Here is a 15,781-nt window from a genome sequence, read left to right as displayed (position 1 = left end):
TTCTATCTCAGGAGATTTTGTGTATCACCACTCTGAAACTTTCTGCTCTCTGGGATACTTTACCCACCAAACTTCGCGACCCTCCCTGTAAGTTCCTTAACGTGATGACATGACCTATACTTCAAGGTCTTGCTTAAAGCCCCTGCACTGGTGTTACCCCTTCCACTAGATCAGGGTCCAGATCTCTAATTTCTCTGACTCTCTGTTGCGTATCTGTCTTTGGGATTTTCCCAAAGTGATCCTATGTGGTCATTGGCTTTTCAGACTTACGCTGAAAGCACTTACCAGATTCTTTCTCCCCTACAAGCATAAATATGCATGTCAGTGCAAGGATCCACTATCAATTCTCCTGGACCCCATGCAGAGAACCCTGGCAAGACAGTTGTAAAGGGCCAGTGTTTGGGGGCACTGTGTAGGGAAGGGCACCCTACTGGGTCTTCACAATATTTCTCTACTGACTCTTTCCCTTCAGAATGTAAAAATAGTGGGTAGCGCCTGAAGAATTGAGGCACTGGGGGTGCTGGTCATAGGGAAGGCATACAATGCAGTCAAAGTCCTGGCAGAAGTCAACACAGAACAAAATCCAACCCATCCAACGTCTCAGTAAATACTTGTTGAGCATCTACTATGTGCCAGTTTCTGTTCTAGGTGTTAGGGATAGAGCCGTGAACAAATCCAGCAGGTAGATATTGTTATTCTGCTAGTACAGACAGAAACAGAGCTGGTGGGGGGAACAGAGACACCTGCTCCCATTAAGCACAGTTTCCAAAAAGTAGCTCTTCTTTGTAATGTTTAATATAACAAGTTAACAGAATTTACAAACATGCTAGAAGTTAAGACTATGATGAGAAGCCTTTAAGAAGCTATGAGTGGGAAACACATAAAAGAGGGGTGTGAATAATCACAAACACAGCAACCATCACACACAGGCTGTCCTGGATATTAGAAAGGAGGTATGCCCAGGTGATGGCAGTTCTTAAGATAATGGCTAAGAGGATATAGTAAGCAGGATCTGGTTCATTCAGGGAGGGAATTTGTAAATATTGAAGAGTTTTTGGCCTCTGGGGCAAGTGATCAGCACTCTTGGCTTTACGGGGACCAGAAACAACAAGCAAGAAAACACTGGCCAAGGTGAACATCTGACATTCTTCATTTCCTAATTAATTGGGAAAGTTGAAAACTGGACACTTTTTTATGTGCAACCAGGAAATTAAGAATTCTGTTGGCTCTTAGCATAACTGAAGAGAGTATTCTACTTACCCCCACCTCAAAGGTTGGAAGCTAAGCATCAAGGTATTCTGTCAGCAGATAGGCTTCAGCAGCTCACCTGGTGGGTCAAAGCTAAGCTAGGAATTGAGGTGCTCTTTCTTTCTGGTGCCCACACCTAGTCAGGACATTTTCCCTGAATATAACAGTCTCCAAATGACCTCTTGCAAAGTTCAGTGTCACAGACTCCTGCACTCCTGTAGGCTTATTTCTACCTGCTCATTCCTGGGCAACAGCAAAGGACTCCTAAAAGGCAAAATTCTTACCTCAATATATAGCATCAGGGTAGAGAGAAAAATGCCCAAATGGGCTTTGTGGAGAAGCTAAAAACAAGGAAGACTCCAGGCACATATCACTTGCCTGCTTGTTACTCCTGTGGTGAGAGACATACCTACAGGGACAAGGCAATCTCATTAGTACAGGGATGACATCCATTCTTACCTACTTCAGTGCGATCTTACAACAGCAGCTAATATTCTTTTTATTTTTTTTAAGATTGTATTTATTTATTTGAGAGAGCAAGTGCACAAATGAGGAGGAGGGGCAGAAGAAAAGGAAGAAGCAGATTCCCCGATGAGCAGGGAGCCTGACACAGGGCTCGAACCCAGGACCCTGGGATCATGACCTGAGCCGAAGGCAGACGCTTAACCAACTGAGCCACCCAGGCGCCCCTAATATTCTTTTTAAAACAAAAATCAGGTCCTATTGCTCCTGGGTTTAAAACCCTCCAATTACTTCCCATGGCACTTGGAATTAAAAAATCCAAATTCCTCACCGTGGCTTATAGAGTGACTTGGTCCCAGCTGTCTCTCTGACTTCATCTCCTACTCTCCCTCTTGCTTACTAGTCTCCACCACGCTGTCTGAACATCTACTATTTCATTCTAGACCTTTGCACAGATGTTTCTTCCTGAGATGCTCTTACCCTGGTCTTCACTTGGCTGGCTCCCTGTTGTCATTCACATATCAGTTTACATGTCACCTCCTCTGACCACACACTCTAAGTAGCCACCCAGTCACCCCCTATCACTCGACCTTATTTGAATTCTTCTCATAGTCCTTACCACTGTCTGCTTTGGTCTTTTATGGTCTGGATTGATTATTGTCTTTCATTTCCCCTTAAGTTAGGAAGATAGGAACTTTGTTTGACTTGCTTACAGGTGTATCTGCAGTACCTGGGATAGCTTGGGACCCCAGAAAACACTCAATATTGTTGAATGTTCAAATGTTGTTAAAATAAATGTTGTCTCACAGTCCCCAAAATTAATTATAAGGATAGCTAGCCAATTATGGTGATAACTGAAATGAACAATGAAAAACAGTGTTCATTATACTTTTGGGACCAAGTCCTCTCTACAAGGCAGTTAGAGTTAGGAGCAGGAAACCTCCAAGGCTAGACACCTTCATTAATTGCGCAAATATTTATTAATATGTATCATGTTCAGGACTCTATGTCAGGCAATGGGTCTACAATAATAACAAAGGAAAACTTAGTTTCTGTTGTTATAAGGCCCTCACGGATGAGAGCTTGGGACCATCAGAAGGGGAAAAGGTCTTTAAAGGATGATTAAGTTTCTCAAGTAGATGCTAGGTGAGCTCCATGCCCCGAAACACTGAAACAGCCTATTTTGAACATTGCTATGGAATGGGAATGCTCTGAAAGCAGAAATGGAATGTGTACTAAAGACAAATTGTTCATATTGTTAAAATTCTTGCTGTGAACCCATTGGGAATATGACAAATAGAATTTTGAAAATAAATACTTTAAAAAAGATGTGGAATGAACTGTTCAAAAAAACGGGGGTGGGGATGCAGCAAGTGTACTGGGATCTTTAATGCTGACATATTGCAACATATGCAACATTGCACATGCATGCAGATTATGTTCCTTTTCAGTTGAAGTTGGAATTACCTGATGAAGTTGTTCCTTGAGAAGACAGCTACAGTAAAATTGGTAACATCAAGATGAATCTGAGGTTTGGAGCTCCACCTACAGTTTGTTTGAAGACTGGTAACTCCAATGCCAAGAAAAATTTCTAGTTGGGAAAATTCTTATGCATGCTTGGAAAGGTTTTTAATGTGTGTGTATTGTTACAATTAATGCTTAAATGTATACACAAGGGGTCAATTTAATTTTAGACATATTTTATTCCTTTGTTACTTGCTAGTTAGCTGTGAGTTAAAGCCTTTTGTTTTAGGTAAGATTGACATTCTGAAGATTGTAAATTTCAACAAGGGTTAAATGAGATAAGAAACTTTAGGGTTATTTGAACTGGACACTTTAGGTTGAGGGATTTTATAATTTTACATTTGCTTTCCATATTTCTTTGCGAAAACACTGCCGTATGACTAGGCACTATACCTTTGAATGGGAGATTAAAAAAATTGCATGCCACTATAATTATACTCTTTGAAAAATATTCGTTCAGTCAATCAGCTAATATTTATTGTGTACTTACCATGTGCCAAACATTGCTCAAGGCCTTGGGCACGTATCAGTGAACAAAGCAGACAAAAACCAAAAAACCGTGCCCTCAAAGATCTTACATGTTAGTGACGGGTGAAGGAGTGATGGATTATAAACAATTATCACATTAAACAAGTAAGTTACCTAGCGTATTAGAAGATTCTAAGCGCTATGGGAGAAAAGGGAACAGATTGAAGGAGAGGAGAAGTATAGGAGGCAGTTGCAATTTCAAATAGTGTGATCAGGTAAACCCTCATTGAAAAAATTTGAGTGCAGACTTGGTGGTAAGAAGAGCATTCCAGGCAAGAAACAGCAAGTGCAAAGGCCCTGAGCCAGGAGCTTGCTCGTGTACTTAAGGAACAATGAGGACTCAGCGTGACTGGAATAGAGATGAGCAAAAGGGACTATAGCAGTAGGTCATGTAGGGTAGGGGTCAGCAAACTACAGTGTGACCTGTCTTTGTAATAAAGTTTTATTGAGACACAGACATGCCCATTTGCTCACGTAATTTCTGTGGCTGCTTTCATGCCACAACTGCAGAGTTGAGTAGTTGAGACAGAGACCATCTGGCTCACAAAGACAAACATACTTACTCTCTGGCTCTTTGCAGAAAATGTTCCTGACCCTTGATGTAGGTAGGACCATAGAAGCCATTGTAGGGACATTGGGTTTGACTTGGAGAAAAATGAGGAGCCATGAGAGGGTTTTAACAGAAGGAAGATAGGATCTGACTTGTGTTTTGAAAGGATCATTATAGTGATCATGTTGACAAATTTGAGAGAGGCAAGGGTGGGAGCTGAGAAGTCACTTTGGATTGTGTTACACCGGGGTGCCCCCAGCTTACCATGGCAAATTCATCAGGGTGTAGCAGGATATTTTAAAGTTTTGAAGGATCCACAGCAATACTGACATCTGTCAGATACCGTGTGAGCTTCCAGCTAGTAGGTGGTTCACAGTTTCAACATTAGGTCACGCTACTCTCCTTTCAGTGCTGCCATATCTTTGTGAAGCTGGGTTCTTGGCAGCCTCTGTACTAAAAGCCAGTACTCTTTGAAAATCAGTGTGGGGCAGGAAATGAGGCTGGCAGTGTCCAATTTCACTCCGAGGCTTGAGATGTTGTGCAGTGCCCAACTCACGCACTCTCCCTTAGCAAGTAATTGTGGTTATTTAAGAGTGAAATTAAAATATTCTTTCTTTTCACTTCTAGGTATTCTTTTTCAAATGTCTACTTAGTTGTTGGAGCATTGTATTATTGTACAATGTATTCTGTGACTGGAGGATTTTTCTCCTGCAGCTTCTCTAATGAAATGCCACAATCTGGTGGCTTAAAAAAAAAGCAGAAAGTCCTTTTTTCACGGTTCTGGAGGCCAGAGTCTGAAATCAGTGTCACTGGGACAAAATTAAGGTGTAAGGAGGGCTATAGTCCCTCCAGAGGCTCTGGGGGAAGATTTCGTTCCTTTCCTCTTACAGATCTGGTGGCTTCTGCCTGCCACGCTCTGATCTTTCCTTCCATGGTCGCCTTGCTTCCTCCTCTGCTGTCTGTATCAAATCTCCTTCTGCCTCAGTCTTACATGTGAAGGGCCCCTGGCTGGCTCAGTCGGTGGACCATGGGACTCTTGATCTGGGGGTTGTTTGAGCCCCACGCTGGGCATAGAGAGTACTTAATAAATAAGTAAAAGGACATATGTGATTGCTAAGCTGGGGTAACTTCTCCATATCAAGATCCTTAGTTTATCACATACCCAAGGATCTTTTTTCTAAATAAGGTAGTAAGATATACAGGTTTCAGGGATTAGGACCTGATCTCTTTGGATGGCCATTATCCAGCCTACTACAGGCATAAATACTTACTACATTTTTGGCACCTAACTACTTAATAAATGGGGATTGTGAGGCATTTCTTTGAGCCTATAGGTGAGACACCAAGAGAAAGTTTGGGAACCACTGAGTTAGGAGGCTCTGCCAATACCCAGGCAGGAGATGACAGGAGCTTGGACTTGAGTAGAAAGGGAGAAAAGTGGTCAGAAGTGACAAGTTCTAGGTACAATTTGAAGGTAAGGCAGATGGAATTTGCTGATGTTCCAGATGTGTGGTTGAGATATGTGGCTGGTTGGGAAAGAGAAGAGTCAGAAGACTGCAAAGCCTCCTTACACTTTTTCTGGAAAAAGTATTACTATGACCTGAGATGAAGAAAGCGCTGCATGGACCAGATATTTTGCTAAGAGGAGGGCAAATTGGCGGTTCCATGTTGCCATGTTTAGAGAAGTAGATACAAAGAGAAGAAAAAAAGGGAAGGAAAAGATGCACATTCCTGACCAGGGCCTGCCTCCGGACCCTCCACCTCTCATGGTGGTCAAATGTCCCTCCACCCAGGAGCCTCTTAGAAGTTATTATGTTTTGACTTCTTATTCCAAACATGGACTGAGCGAATACAGACAGGGGAGACTCAGAAAACTTCATCTGAGCCAGAGTCCCAAAGAGGATAGGGCAAATGGGGCTCTGCTTTCAGGAACTGAAAATTACAGAACCCCCAAATTTAAAATAATTATGTCAAATGGTGGAGTGGAATTTCATTTTTTTAATGAAAAAAAATTTTAATATTTTATTTATTTGTCAGAGAGAGAGAGAAAGCACAAGCAGGGGGAGCAGCAGGCAGAGGGAAAAGCAGGCTCCCCGCTGAGGAAGGAGCCCCATGCAGGACTCGATCCCAGGACGCTGGGATCATGACCTGAGCTGAAGGCAGAGACTTAACAAGTGAGCCACCCAGGCGTCCCTGGAGTGGAATTTCAGACGGATGGAGGCAGCAGCATGGTTTTTGAATCTCCCCAAATCCTCTCACAGAAATAGACCAACCAAAACCAAATGCCCATGGGTAGCATTTACCGCCCCCGCACCGCCCCCCACCGCCAAAGGGGTGGGTGTAATGTAAGCCCTAACAGTTGTTTTGTTTTGTTTTGTTTTTTTGTAATGCAAGTGCCTGACATAAGCTTTGATTGCTGAGTTATCCATTTCAGCATCCCCTTCAAAGACAGCTATCTCCAATAAACACAGTGCTAGCCACACGAGGGAGAAATAGCCAACTGAGGCTTCCCCCAACTGAGGCTCCTTTGATTTAGAAATCTTGGTCAATTTCAATAACTGACCTTTTGGGCCACTTGTCTTTTCTTTTCCCTTAAATTCCCACTCCTATGTTTTTGTTTTTTTTTTTTAAAGATTTTATTTATTTATTTGAGAGAGAGAATGAGATAGAGAGAGAGAGCATGAGACGGGGGAGGGTCAGAGGGAGAAGCAGACTCCTTGTCGAGCAGGGAGCCCAATGCGGGACTTGATCCTGGGACTCCAGGATCGTGACCTGAGCCGAAGGCAGTCGCTTAACCAACTGAGCCACCCAGGCGCCCCACTCCTATGTTTTAAATTCACCACTAAGGAGTAAGTCCTTGAAACCCTAGGCCCCACCCTTGACCACAATAAAAGCAGAACCCCTGGTCCCAGCGCTCTTTCTACCTGTGACCTCGCTGTGGGGCCCCAGGTATGCCGTGTAATTTCCAAGTCTTGTAAGTAATAAACCTCTATTTTTTCAAACTTCCCTGATGGTTGTTGCTAAAGGACTTGAAATTATAGTACGAACCCGAGGGCTGCTCCAACCACATTGGTTATTGATGGGCTGAGCCCTGCACAAAACAGTGAGGCAGAGCACCAGCCACAGGCCCAGACCTGCCTGGTTCGGGGGTCTGCACTGAGAGGCCGAGAGGCCGGGGTAGTCAGGAGGACCCATCTGATGGCCTGAAGGGCAGGAGGACTTCAAACTGCCCCCAGGTATTCACTCAGCAGGTGGGTCAAGGTGAGAACAGCAGCTGAGACCCGGAGGGGTGTTGTCCACCCACCTAAGTGGCTACACACAAGGTGCCCCGGAGAGTGTCTAAAGGACTGGGGTGCTCTTGCCGCCTCTGTCCTGACACTGAGCAGCCAGAGCGCTGTTCCAGGATACGGCCCAGAGGAGAAGCTTCTCACAGAACGTCAGACACAAAGGGAAATGTCTTGATAAAAGTCTGGGGAAGGCAACAGAGCCAGGAAACCTCAGAGAGCAAGCTGCCGCGTTTTTGAATACTACATTTGACGAACAACAACGACGAACGAAAAAACAAATTCTGTGCAGTTAGAAACGTGGTCCTCAACCGCAACTCCTTTTCAAAGTGCACGAACGCTGATTTCACTTAAAACATGGACAACAAAGGATTGAGATCTAGTCCCACACAAAGGTAGTGTGGGGTCTGTCTCCATGGGATCGGATGGCGGGCCCCCAAATGTGGGGCGAGGATCCGGTGGAAGCTGGTGGCGCGGGAGGCCGAACAAAGGAGAGAGAAGTTTATTGAATCCACCGCAAGGGAGCGGGGAGCAGGACAGAAGACGGAAGCTGTCGGGAGGAGACAGTGGGTGGCGCTGTACTTAACGGGAAGGGGAGGGGGGAGGGGACGCACGGAATTTTCCCTTTTATGCTAACTGTGCCTGGGTTGTAAGTAGCCCGTTGGCTAGTAAGGGCCTATGGATATTTTGAGGTGGGCGCCCGCAGGGCCCGGCTGTATCCAGCCACGTGGTCGCTGTGGCCCTTTCCGCCTTCTCCCGCTCCAGCCTGTCGGCCTAAAAGCAGCCTCGACAGGTAGCATCAGGAAAGGCGAATAAGGAGCAGAATGGCATCCCCTCAGGCAACGAAAGCAAGTCCGAAAAGACAGGCCCACAAAGCAGATCAAAATCGGAACACGCGGGCGCCTGGGTGGCTCAGTTGATTAAGCGACTGCCTTCGGCTCAGGTCATGATCCTGGAGTCCCGGGATCGAGTCCCGCATCGGGCTCCCTGCTCGGCAGGGAGTCTGCTTCTCCCTCTGACCCTCCTCCCTCTCATGTGCTCTCTCTCATTCTCTGTCTCAAATAAATAAATAAAATCTTAAAAAAAAAAAAAATCGGAACACGCTATTTAAAAACAAGCTAAAAGACATTTGAAGACGCCGTGCAAGAGATGAAAGAAGAGGGGTGAGGAAGGGAAGGGGAGGTTAATATCTAACGGCTCCACAGTTTCTCTTTGGGGTGATGAAAAAGCTCTGGAAATGGGAAATGGCATTTTGGGTTTTGTTGATCTATTTCCGTGAGAAGGTTGGGGAGATTCAAGAACTAGACTGCTGGCTCCGTCTTTCTGGAGTCCTGCTCAGTTTTTGGACATAATTAATTTAAATGTGGACGGCGCTAATGGTTGCACCACATCAGGGATGTACTTAACGCCGCTGAATTCTTCACTTAAAATGGTGAAACGGTTGGGTGCCTGGGTGGCTCAGTCGTTAAGCGTCTGCTCAGGTCATGGTCCCAGGGTCCTGGGATCGAGCCCCGCATCGGGCTCCCTGCTCCACGGGGAGCCTGCTTCTACTTCTCCCACTCCCCCCTGCTTGTGTTCCCTCTCTCGCTGTCCCTCTGTCAAATAAATAAATAAAATCTTAAAAAAAAAAAAAAAGATGGTTAAACGGTCAATTTCGTGTTATGTATATTTCACCATAACAAAACCAAACAAAAAACCATAAAAGAACAACATAAATCAGAATTTGGCGAGAGGAAAGAGCTCCGGACAGAATTAAAACTAAAATTAAAAATTTCAGAAATGAAGACTTAAATTAAAAATAACAAGAGTTAATGAACATAATGGATAAGGCCTTAAGAGAAACAAACAAGAAAAGTAGGAAATTTTTAAAAATCAAAAAGAAGATAAAAAGAATTCTAGAGAAATGGCAAACAGAAAAGATTGGCAAAAAAGCCAGGACAACTCTGAAAAGCGTAATACAAATACATACAAGAATTTAGTATGCTATAAAAGTGACATTACCAATCAGTGGGACAAATTAGTCAAAACACTGTGATATATACATGTTGAGACATAAATAATTTCTCTGGAAGGAGTCACAGTGTGGCAAGAGTAGATATCTCTTAGGGGGCAGGGAAGTGGGCAGCTGGGTATTTCTGTTGAATACCTTTTGTACCTTGTCCCATCATGTGAATTTATTACCTCTGAAGTCTGACTGCCTGAGTTCAAACCCCAGCTCCCCCAACTGCTAGCTCTTAATCTTGGGCAAATTCTTGACAGTCTCCGAGCCTATCTCATTATCTGTGAAATGGAGTGAATAAACTCTTGAAAAATGTAAAATACTACTGGAAACAACCCAAATGTCCACCAAGTGATGAATGATTAAACAAATGTGGTAGAGCCATGCAATAGAATATCACAGTCCTAAAAAGCAATGATGTAGACACACTACAACATGGATAAACTTTGAAAACATTATGCTAAGAGGTCAGACACAAAGGTCATGTATTGTATTATTTCATACATATGAAATGTCCAGAGAAGGCAAATCCAGACAGATAGAAAGCAGATCCCCGGTTGCCAGGGGCTGGAGGGAGGAGGGAATGAGAAGTGACTGCTAATGGTTAAGAGTTTCTTTTTGGGGTGATGAAAATGTTAGGGGTTAGATAATCGTGATGGTTGCACAAGCTTGTGAATGTACTAAATGACACTGAATTTACCATCTCAAAAGGTGACTTTTATGGAATGATAATTATATCTCAAACAAAATAATTTTTAAAATGCAAATTACCAGTTTTCCCGTGGTGACTTTCGCTGTCCCCATCTCTCCCCTCCCCCACTCCATTCCCTTTCAGGCCCCGCCCCTCCCCTCCCCCCACCCTGCCTCCCTCTCTCCAACCGCCCCACGAGGTCCCGAGGAGCACAGTTAGACCCGTGGCGCCCGCGTGCTGCCGCTGTGCACGCGCTACCCGGTGCGCTCCGGAGCCCGGCGCCCGGCGCCCGCCGCTCTTACCCTGCGGGGAGGGACCGGCGGATTTTTCTCGTGCGCTTGGGTTGGTCACGTTTAGAGAAGCCGGCATGCGCCAGGGTCGATGGAGGAAGACCTGACAGGCCCCTCAAGTTAACATTTAGGTCCTTCCAGAAGTTTGATCTCGACCACCGGTAACCTCCGGACGCTGTGCTCTGAAAGCCAGGTTGGCCGCCTACCTGCGCTTGCAAATACTGAAGGCTTTGGAGCCATAGAGGCCTCAAATGGAAGCCTTGCGCTCCGCCTGCAGCGTGACCTAAGCCCATTGCCGAATCTCGATAGTCAAGTGGCAGAGCGGGACTAGCCTTGCATGTTATTGGGCACGTTCACTGGAGCAGTGCATTCGCGGGCCTGGGGCATAGGTGTTTAGGAAGCGGTGATTTATATCCCAGGCCCGGTTCTGCGTGGCCCCCCTGCTGCGGCAGTTCCCTTGGCTAGGCTCCTGTTATCAGCTGCCCCCAGGATAAATGTGAGTCCTTGCAATCCTTCTGGTAGATTCTCCTATGATTTATACTTCCCTTACCCAACCATAGTCAGACATGGATAAGGCAACCCAAACCTTCTGGAGGTGTGTCCTGAGTCTCTTGTTTTCAAAAATCCCTACCTGGTGGACATGGGACATAGGGCCAGTCTCCATGAAAGGCTTTACATTTTTCCTAGTCAACCAAGACTCATCTTCTGTCATCTTCAAGTCTATACAAAATGTATTCTTTTAAGCCTAACCTCAGACCCTGATTCTGCCATTTCCCCCACTCCTGCTTTTTATAAACCCATAAAATCTCTCTCCTCTTTTGGCCTTTCTAGGCCTGGACCAAGTTCCTTTCTCTTTTCTTATCTTTTTCTCTCATTCTCCCATCCAACTTCCAGTTCTTTCTCTCTCATGCAGCCTTTGCTCCCCACCCGCACCAAAGAAAAACCACAGTTAACAGCACCTCAGAACTCAAAAAGGCTTCTTTATTTCTAATCAACTAATTATATTTATTACGTTTTATTAAGTCTTAAAATATATGCAAATAGAGAAATTTATATCTATCTATCTATATATGAATTGGTACCAACAATCCTAGCACTTCTTATATTGCATAGCCATAATATCGAGCAATTTCCATATCTTTTTCCCTCTCAGTGAAAAACTGCACTTTCCCCAAAGAGGTGTATTTGGCAGCATTCTCGCGCTCTTGCTGAGCCTGCCTCTTCATGGCCTCCCGCTCTGGCCTCTGCTCTTTTGTGATGGGCTTTGACATTACTGGCTCAGGGACATTGGGTTTCCTCCATGGAATTGGTTGAAAGCTGAAGTCTTGGAGTAGAAATTGACTTTGAGGTTTGGGTGGGGACTGGAGCTTGGTCACAGCAGTGCGAGCAGGCTCCCACTGGAGAGAAGTGCAAGATGATGTTTTGTAGGGTGCAGGCCTAGAGGCAGCAGACTGTGGGACACTAGGCCGGGTAGGGTTGGTCAAACCTGGTCGCGTCGGATTGGTTGAAATTGGCCGAGCTGGTCTGGCAGGACCTGTCGAGGAGGCAGGAGTCAGCCAGGATGAATTGACTGCAACAGGTTGAGCTGAACTAGCAGAACCAGGCCGGGCAGGGTAAGACCGATGTGAGGCCAGAGACTGTGGCCTCCTAGGAACAGGTCGAGCCTGAGGCTTATCCAAGGTTGGAAAAGGCAAAGGCACCAACTTGACCTTCCCAGGAGGTGGCAGCTCATACTGGGATGGAGAGGGACACTCTTTGTCAGCACCTCTGTCTGCTTTCTGGGCTTTGACTTGATTTTTCTCAGGACCTTTACCCTCACGTGGGGTATCAAGCCATGGTTTGATGGCTGAGGATGGCTGGGCATCTTTCGGGTTGCTGGAGCTTACCAGGGCCCGGGAGGAAGACAGTCCAGTTTTCTTATCACTCTTCTTCCCCAGTGCATGAAAAACCTGCACGGACTCCAACATGTGCATGCCTAGGCAGCTTCGAGGCTTCTTAAAGGTCTCTTGGCTAAACTCGGGTTGACTTTTCTTCCGCTTCATCTTGGGAATGGTTGGCTTCTCCTCTGCCTTGACTTTATTCCCTGACTGCTTACTCTCTTCAGCTTTTTTGGGGTTGTTTTCTCCGGTCCTTTTGGTCTTTTCCCGCCCATGGCTCTTAGTTTTGCTGGACCTGCTGGATGCAGCTTTCTGAGATTTGCTGTTGGAATGCTTGGCCGTGTTCACAGGAGCCCTGTTACTGTCTACAGCATCGCAAATAACCACTTCTCCCCCTAAGAGGCACTCTGGGTTCTTCACCTGGATTTTGGTCTTGGGAGCGCCGTTGATAGGCTCAGTGGCTTTATGCTTGTTCTTCCTGACCTGATTAGAAGGAGCCTTTATGACACTTGACTTTTCTTGCACCTGATTCAACTTGATGACTCTGGTATCTTTGGCTTTGATCACCTTGGGACCTTTGGCTTGATCAAGGTCTTTCAAGGAACTCAAGAGCTGGGGAAGATGAATGTCCTCCACCAGTGTAGCGATGTCTGCAAAACCACCACTAGATTCAATCCCATTTTCAAGGCTCACTTGGTCTTCAAGACTCAGGGTATTTTTTCCCAGATTGGTGTTTTCAGAACCAGGCTGCTCCTCCTGGCCCAGGGGATCAATGCAAGCCAGGAGCTGGTGAATATCAGGAATTTCTAAAGGAAGTAGTGGAGGATCTTGGTTTTCTATTGGGATCTGGTAGGCATCCAGAGGCTTTGAAAACTTGGTTTTAATATCATCTAAATTCTTGTTCTCTGTTTGTTCCTGGCTTGGAGCTGGAGGCAGTGCCAGGACATTACTAGAACTCTGGACTGGAGCTATCATTGAGATGTCTCCAAGCTCAGGTGGTGGGTTACTTTCAAGCATCTGGATATTTCTGCTACTGCAGGACTTGGGGAATTCAGGAGTTTGTGGCAGACAAAATGTCTGACTTGGAGGTTGCAATCCCAGGGAAGTCTCCATCCCCAGGGAAGTCTCCATCACTACAAAGGAATCAAGGAAAAAGTCATTCCCTGGTAAGTTAGATGCTCCCGCTAGACACTAACACAGAAATCATGCACCTCCCAGCAATGGGCAGGGCAGTTCTACCAGCTTTTCTTAAGGATCAAGGACAGCACCGTGCAGCGCTAGGAGATATAGGAGGTGACTTCTAGTTCTTACAGGTGATCATTTGATATCATTGGTTCTTGGTTTTCTTTGTATTTTATAGCATTGTTTTAAGTCAAATAAGAAGTAAAAGTGGTTTTTATATTATGAAATGTTTAACAAAGCCTAGCATTCTCATATAGAGTCACTTCAAGGCTCTCCCCTTTCCTTAAAGAATAAGAATACTTCACACCGTGGACTGGGAGAGGGAATGGAGCTCTTCCTGATAAAATATGTAAGCAAGGGTAAATTCTTAGCCTGCTTGCTTTGGACAGGATCTCGGAATGTGAGGTCTTAACTCCTGGGGTAAATTAAGGAAGTGAGGCAGTTAAACAGGCTCCATCACAACAAGAGGTCCGAAACGCTTTCCAAAGAGACTGAAGCAATAGCTCGGGGAAGGGAGTTCATTACCGTGTGGTAGTACAGGGAGGGTGATCGGCTAGGGCAGTGAAAAGTGTGGGAGCCCTTGCTGTGCTCTTGGGGATCCTGCACTTGTAGCATAGCTTGCCATTACAGGGTGCCACCTTCCCACCTCTGTGTAGTGTTCTTGAACAGAGTCCGAAAGTGCAGAGCACCGAGCAAGGATCGTGATTATTAACCTCTCAGGACTTACGTTCTGCCCATCTGGGGACTCAGTACCTCTCAGCTGCAGATTTGACCCTGTTTTTGAAGGCTGACCTTATTTCTCTCCCTCTTGCTATCTCTACTCACCTTGAAAACTTGTTTCTGTGAGGGGTTGGGCAGACACAGAGTAGTAGATTCCAGAGGTGGAGGCAGGTGGCAGGACGTTTGCGGGCTGAACCTCCTTCAGTACCATCACCATTTCTGGCTGAGGGGCAGAGGCCCTACTTCCGGTGTATGACACTGAGCCATAGGGTTGCAGGCAGGGGCCAAGTTCTCCAGACAGTAGAGGCCCCGGTGTGCCTTGATTATAGTAATATACCTGGCTTCCTTCCTGGTAGGGAAGTGCTAGGCTATGTCCTTGATTTGGCATCTGAGATGGTGTTCCCTGAACAAGGCTGGCGGAAAGCGATGGATACAGAGGGACCATGTTATTGGCCTCTGAAGTTTTATCATACAGGGCTGCCATAGACATGGAAGACACAGCTGTGTCCTGGTCAATGACAGTCACAGTGAAGTCTCCGAGCGAAGAGGACTTCTTTTCAGTACTTCCTGTGACATCCCACTCAAAAATCCCGGGATAGGAAGCAGCTGACGTGGAGATCTGGCTCTGGCCAGTAACTCCAGACAACATGGTTGTACTGGAATGTTGGTAAAGGTAGGCACTCCCCATGAGTGGCTGGAAGGAGGTGCCAGAAGCTGATGGCAGTAGCCATGCCGAACTGACCGCTGGAGCAGAGACTCGGGAGAAGTTGCAGATGCTTCCTGTCAGGGAAGCCGCATTGCTCACCACGGGGAGAGAGAGCGGCAGAGAGTTTGGAGTTCCAAGTAAAGATGGATTTTGGAAATTTTCTGTAGGGAACAAGAGGGTGATGAAAAATCAGGGGGATGGATCAATTCTCACTATGTTTGAGGAACAGCATTATCTTAAAGTTGTTGCTACCAGGAAGCCTCCGATACCAACCCTTGCTGAGATACCAAAACCCAAACCGTGTAGGATGGTGGTCGGTACTCTTCTATAGTCACCGCCCGAGCTCCAGCTTGGGCCCGGCTGTGCAGAAGACCCAGGTGGTGTGCTTCATGCATTGTTCTGTAGGCGAGAAGCAGCCTTCTCCCTGCCCTCGCTTTGCCTGGAGTCTGCCCCAGCAGCCACTCGCATAACACTTCGTTCTAGAATGAAGCATTTCAGCACTCGGAGGGCCTCAGAGAGCGTCTGTTCTCACGTCCTCTAAGGGACAAAACTGAGGCTCAGGGAGGTCACATGGACTTGTTCAAGTTCTCCCCTGATGTTAGGTCTCATTACCATGTTACAGAGCCTAAGTATCATGACTTCTTGCCAGGACCCTGCTCTGAGCATGAAACTGTCAGAAGCCAGGAGAAATGCAACTAATACAGACCTTTCCTCCCCCCA

The 15,781-nt window shown here is 46.0% G+C and overlaps 1 protein-coding gene across 1 annotated transcript in view; it reads right to left on the bottom strand.

Annotated features, from left to right (window-relative positions):
* Positions 1 to 11,676: 11,676 nt before the first annotated feature.
* The window catches only part of C10H2orf78 (chromosome 10 C2orf78 homolog), a 7,651-nt gene continuing 3,546 nt past the window's right edge, over positions 11,677 to 15,781 (bottom strand). Inside the window, exons 2-3 of the mRNA XM_006747285.2 lie at positions 14,461 to 15,222; positions 11,677 to 13,586 (exon numbers count right to left, since the gene is read on the bottom strand). Coding sequence (XP_006747348.2) covers positions 11,677 to 13,586; positions 14,461 to 15,222 — 2,672 coding nt within the window. The remainder of the gene's footprint in view (positions 13,587 to 14,460; positions 15,223 to 15,781) is intronic.

Source organism: Leptonychotes weddellii, chromosome 10 (assembly GCF_054177405.1).
Source record: "Leptonychotes weddellii isolate Sample4059 chromosome 10, ASM5417740v2, whole genome shotgun sequence".
In the NCBI taxonomy this organism is placed as follows: domain Eukaryota; kingdom Metazoa; phylum Chordata; class Mammalia; order Carnivora; family Phocidae; genus Leptonychotes; species Leptonychotes weddellii.
Note: the sequence above shows the minus strand (reverse complement) of the source record. Positions and strands in the feature narration are given on the sequence as shown.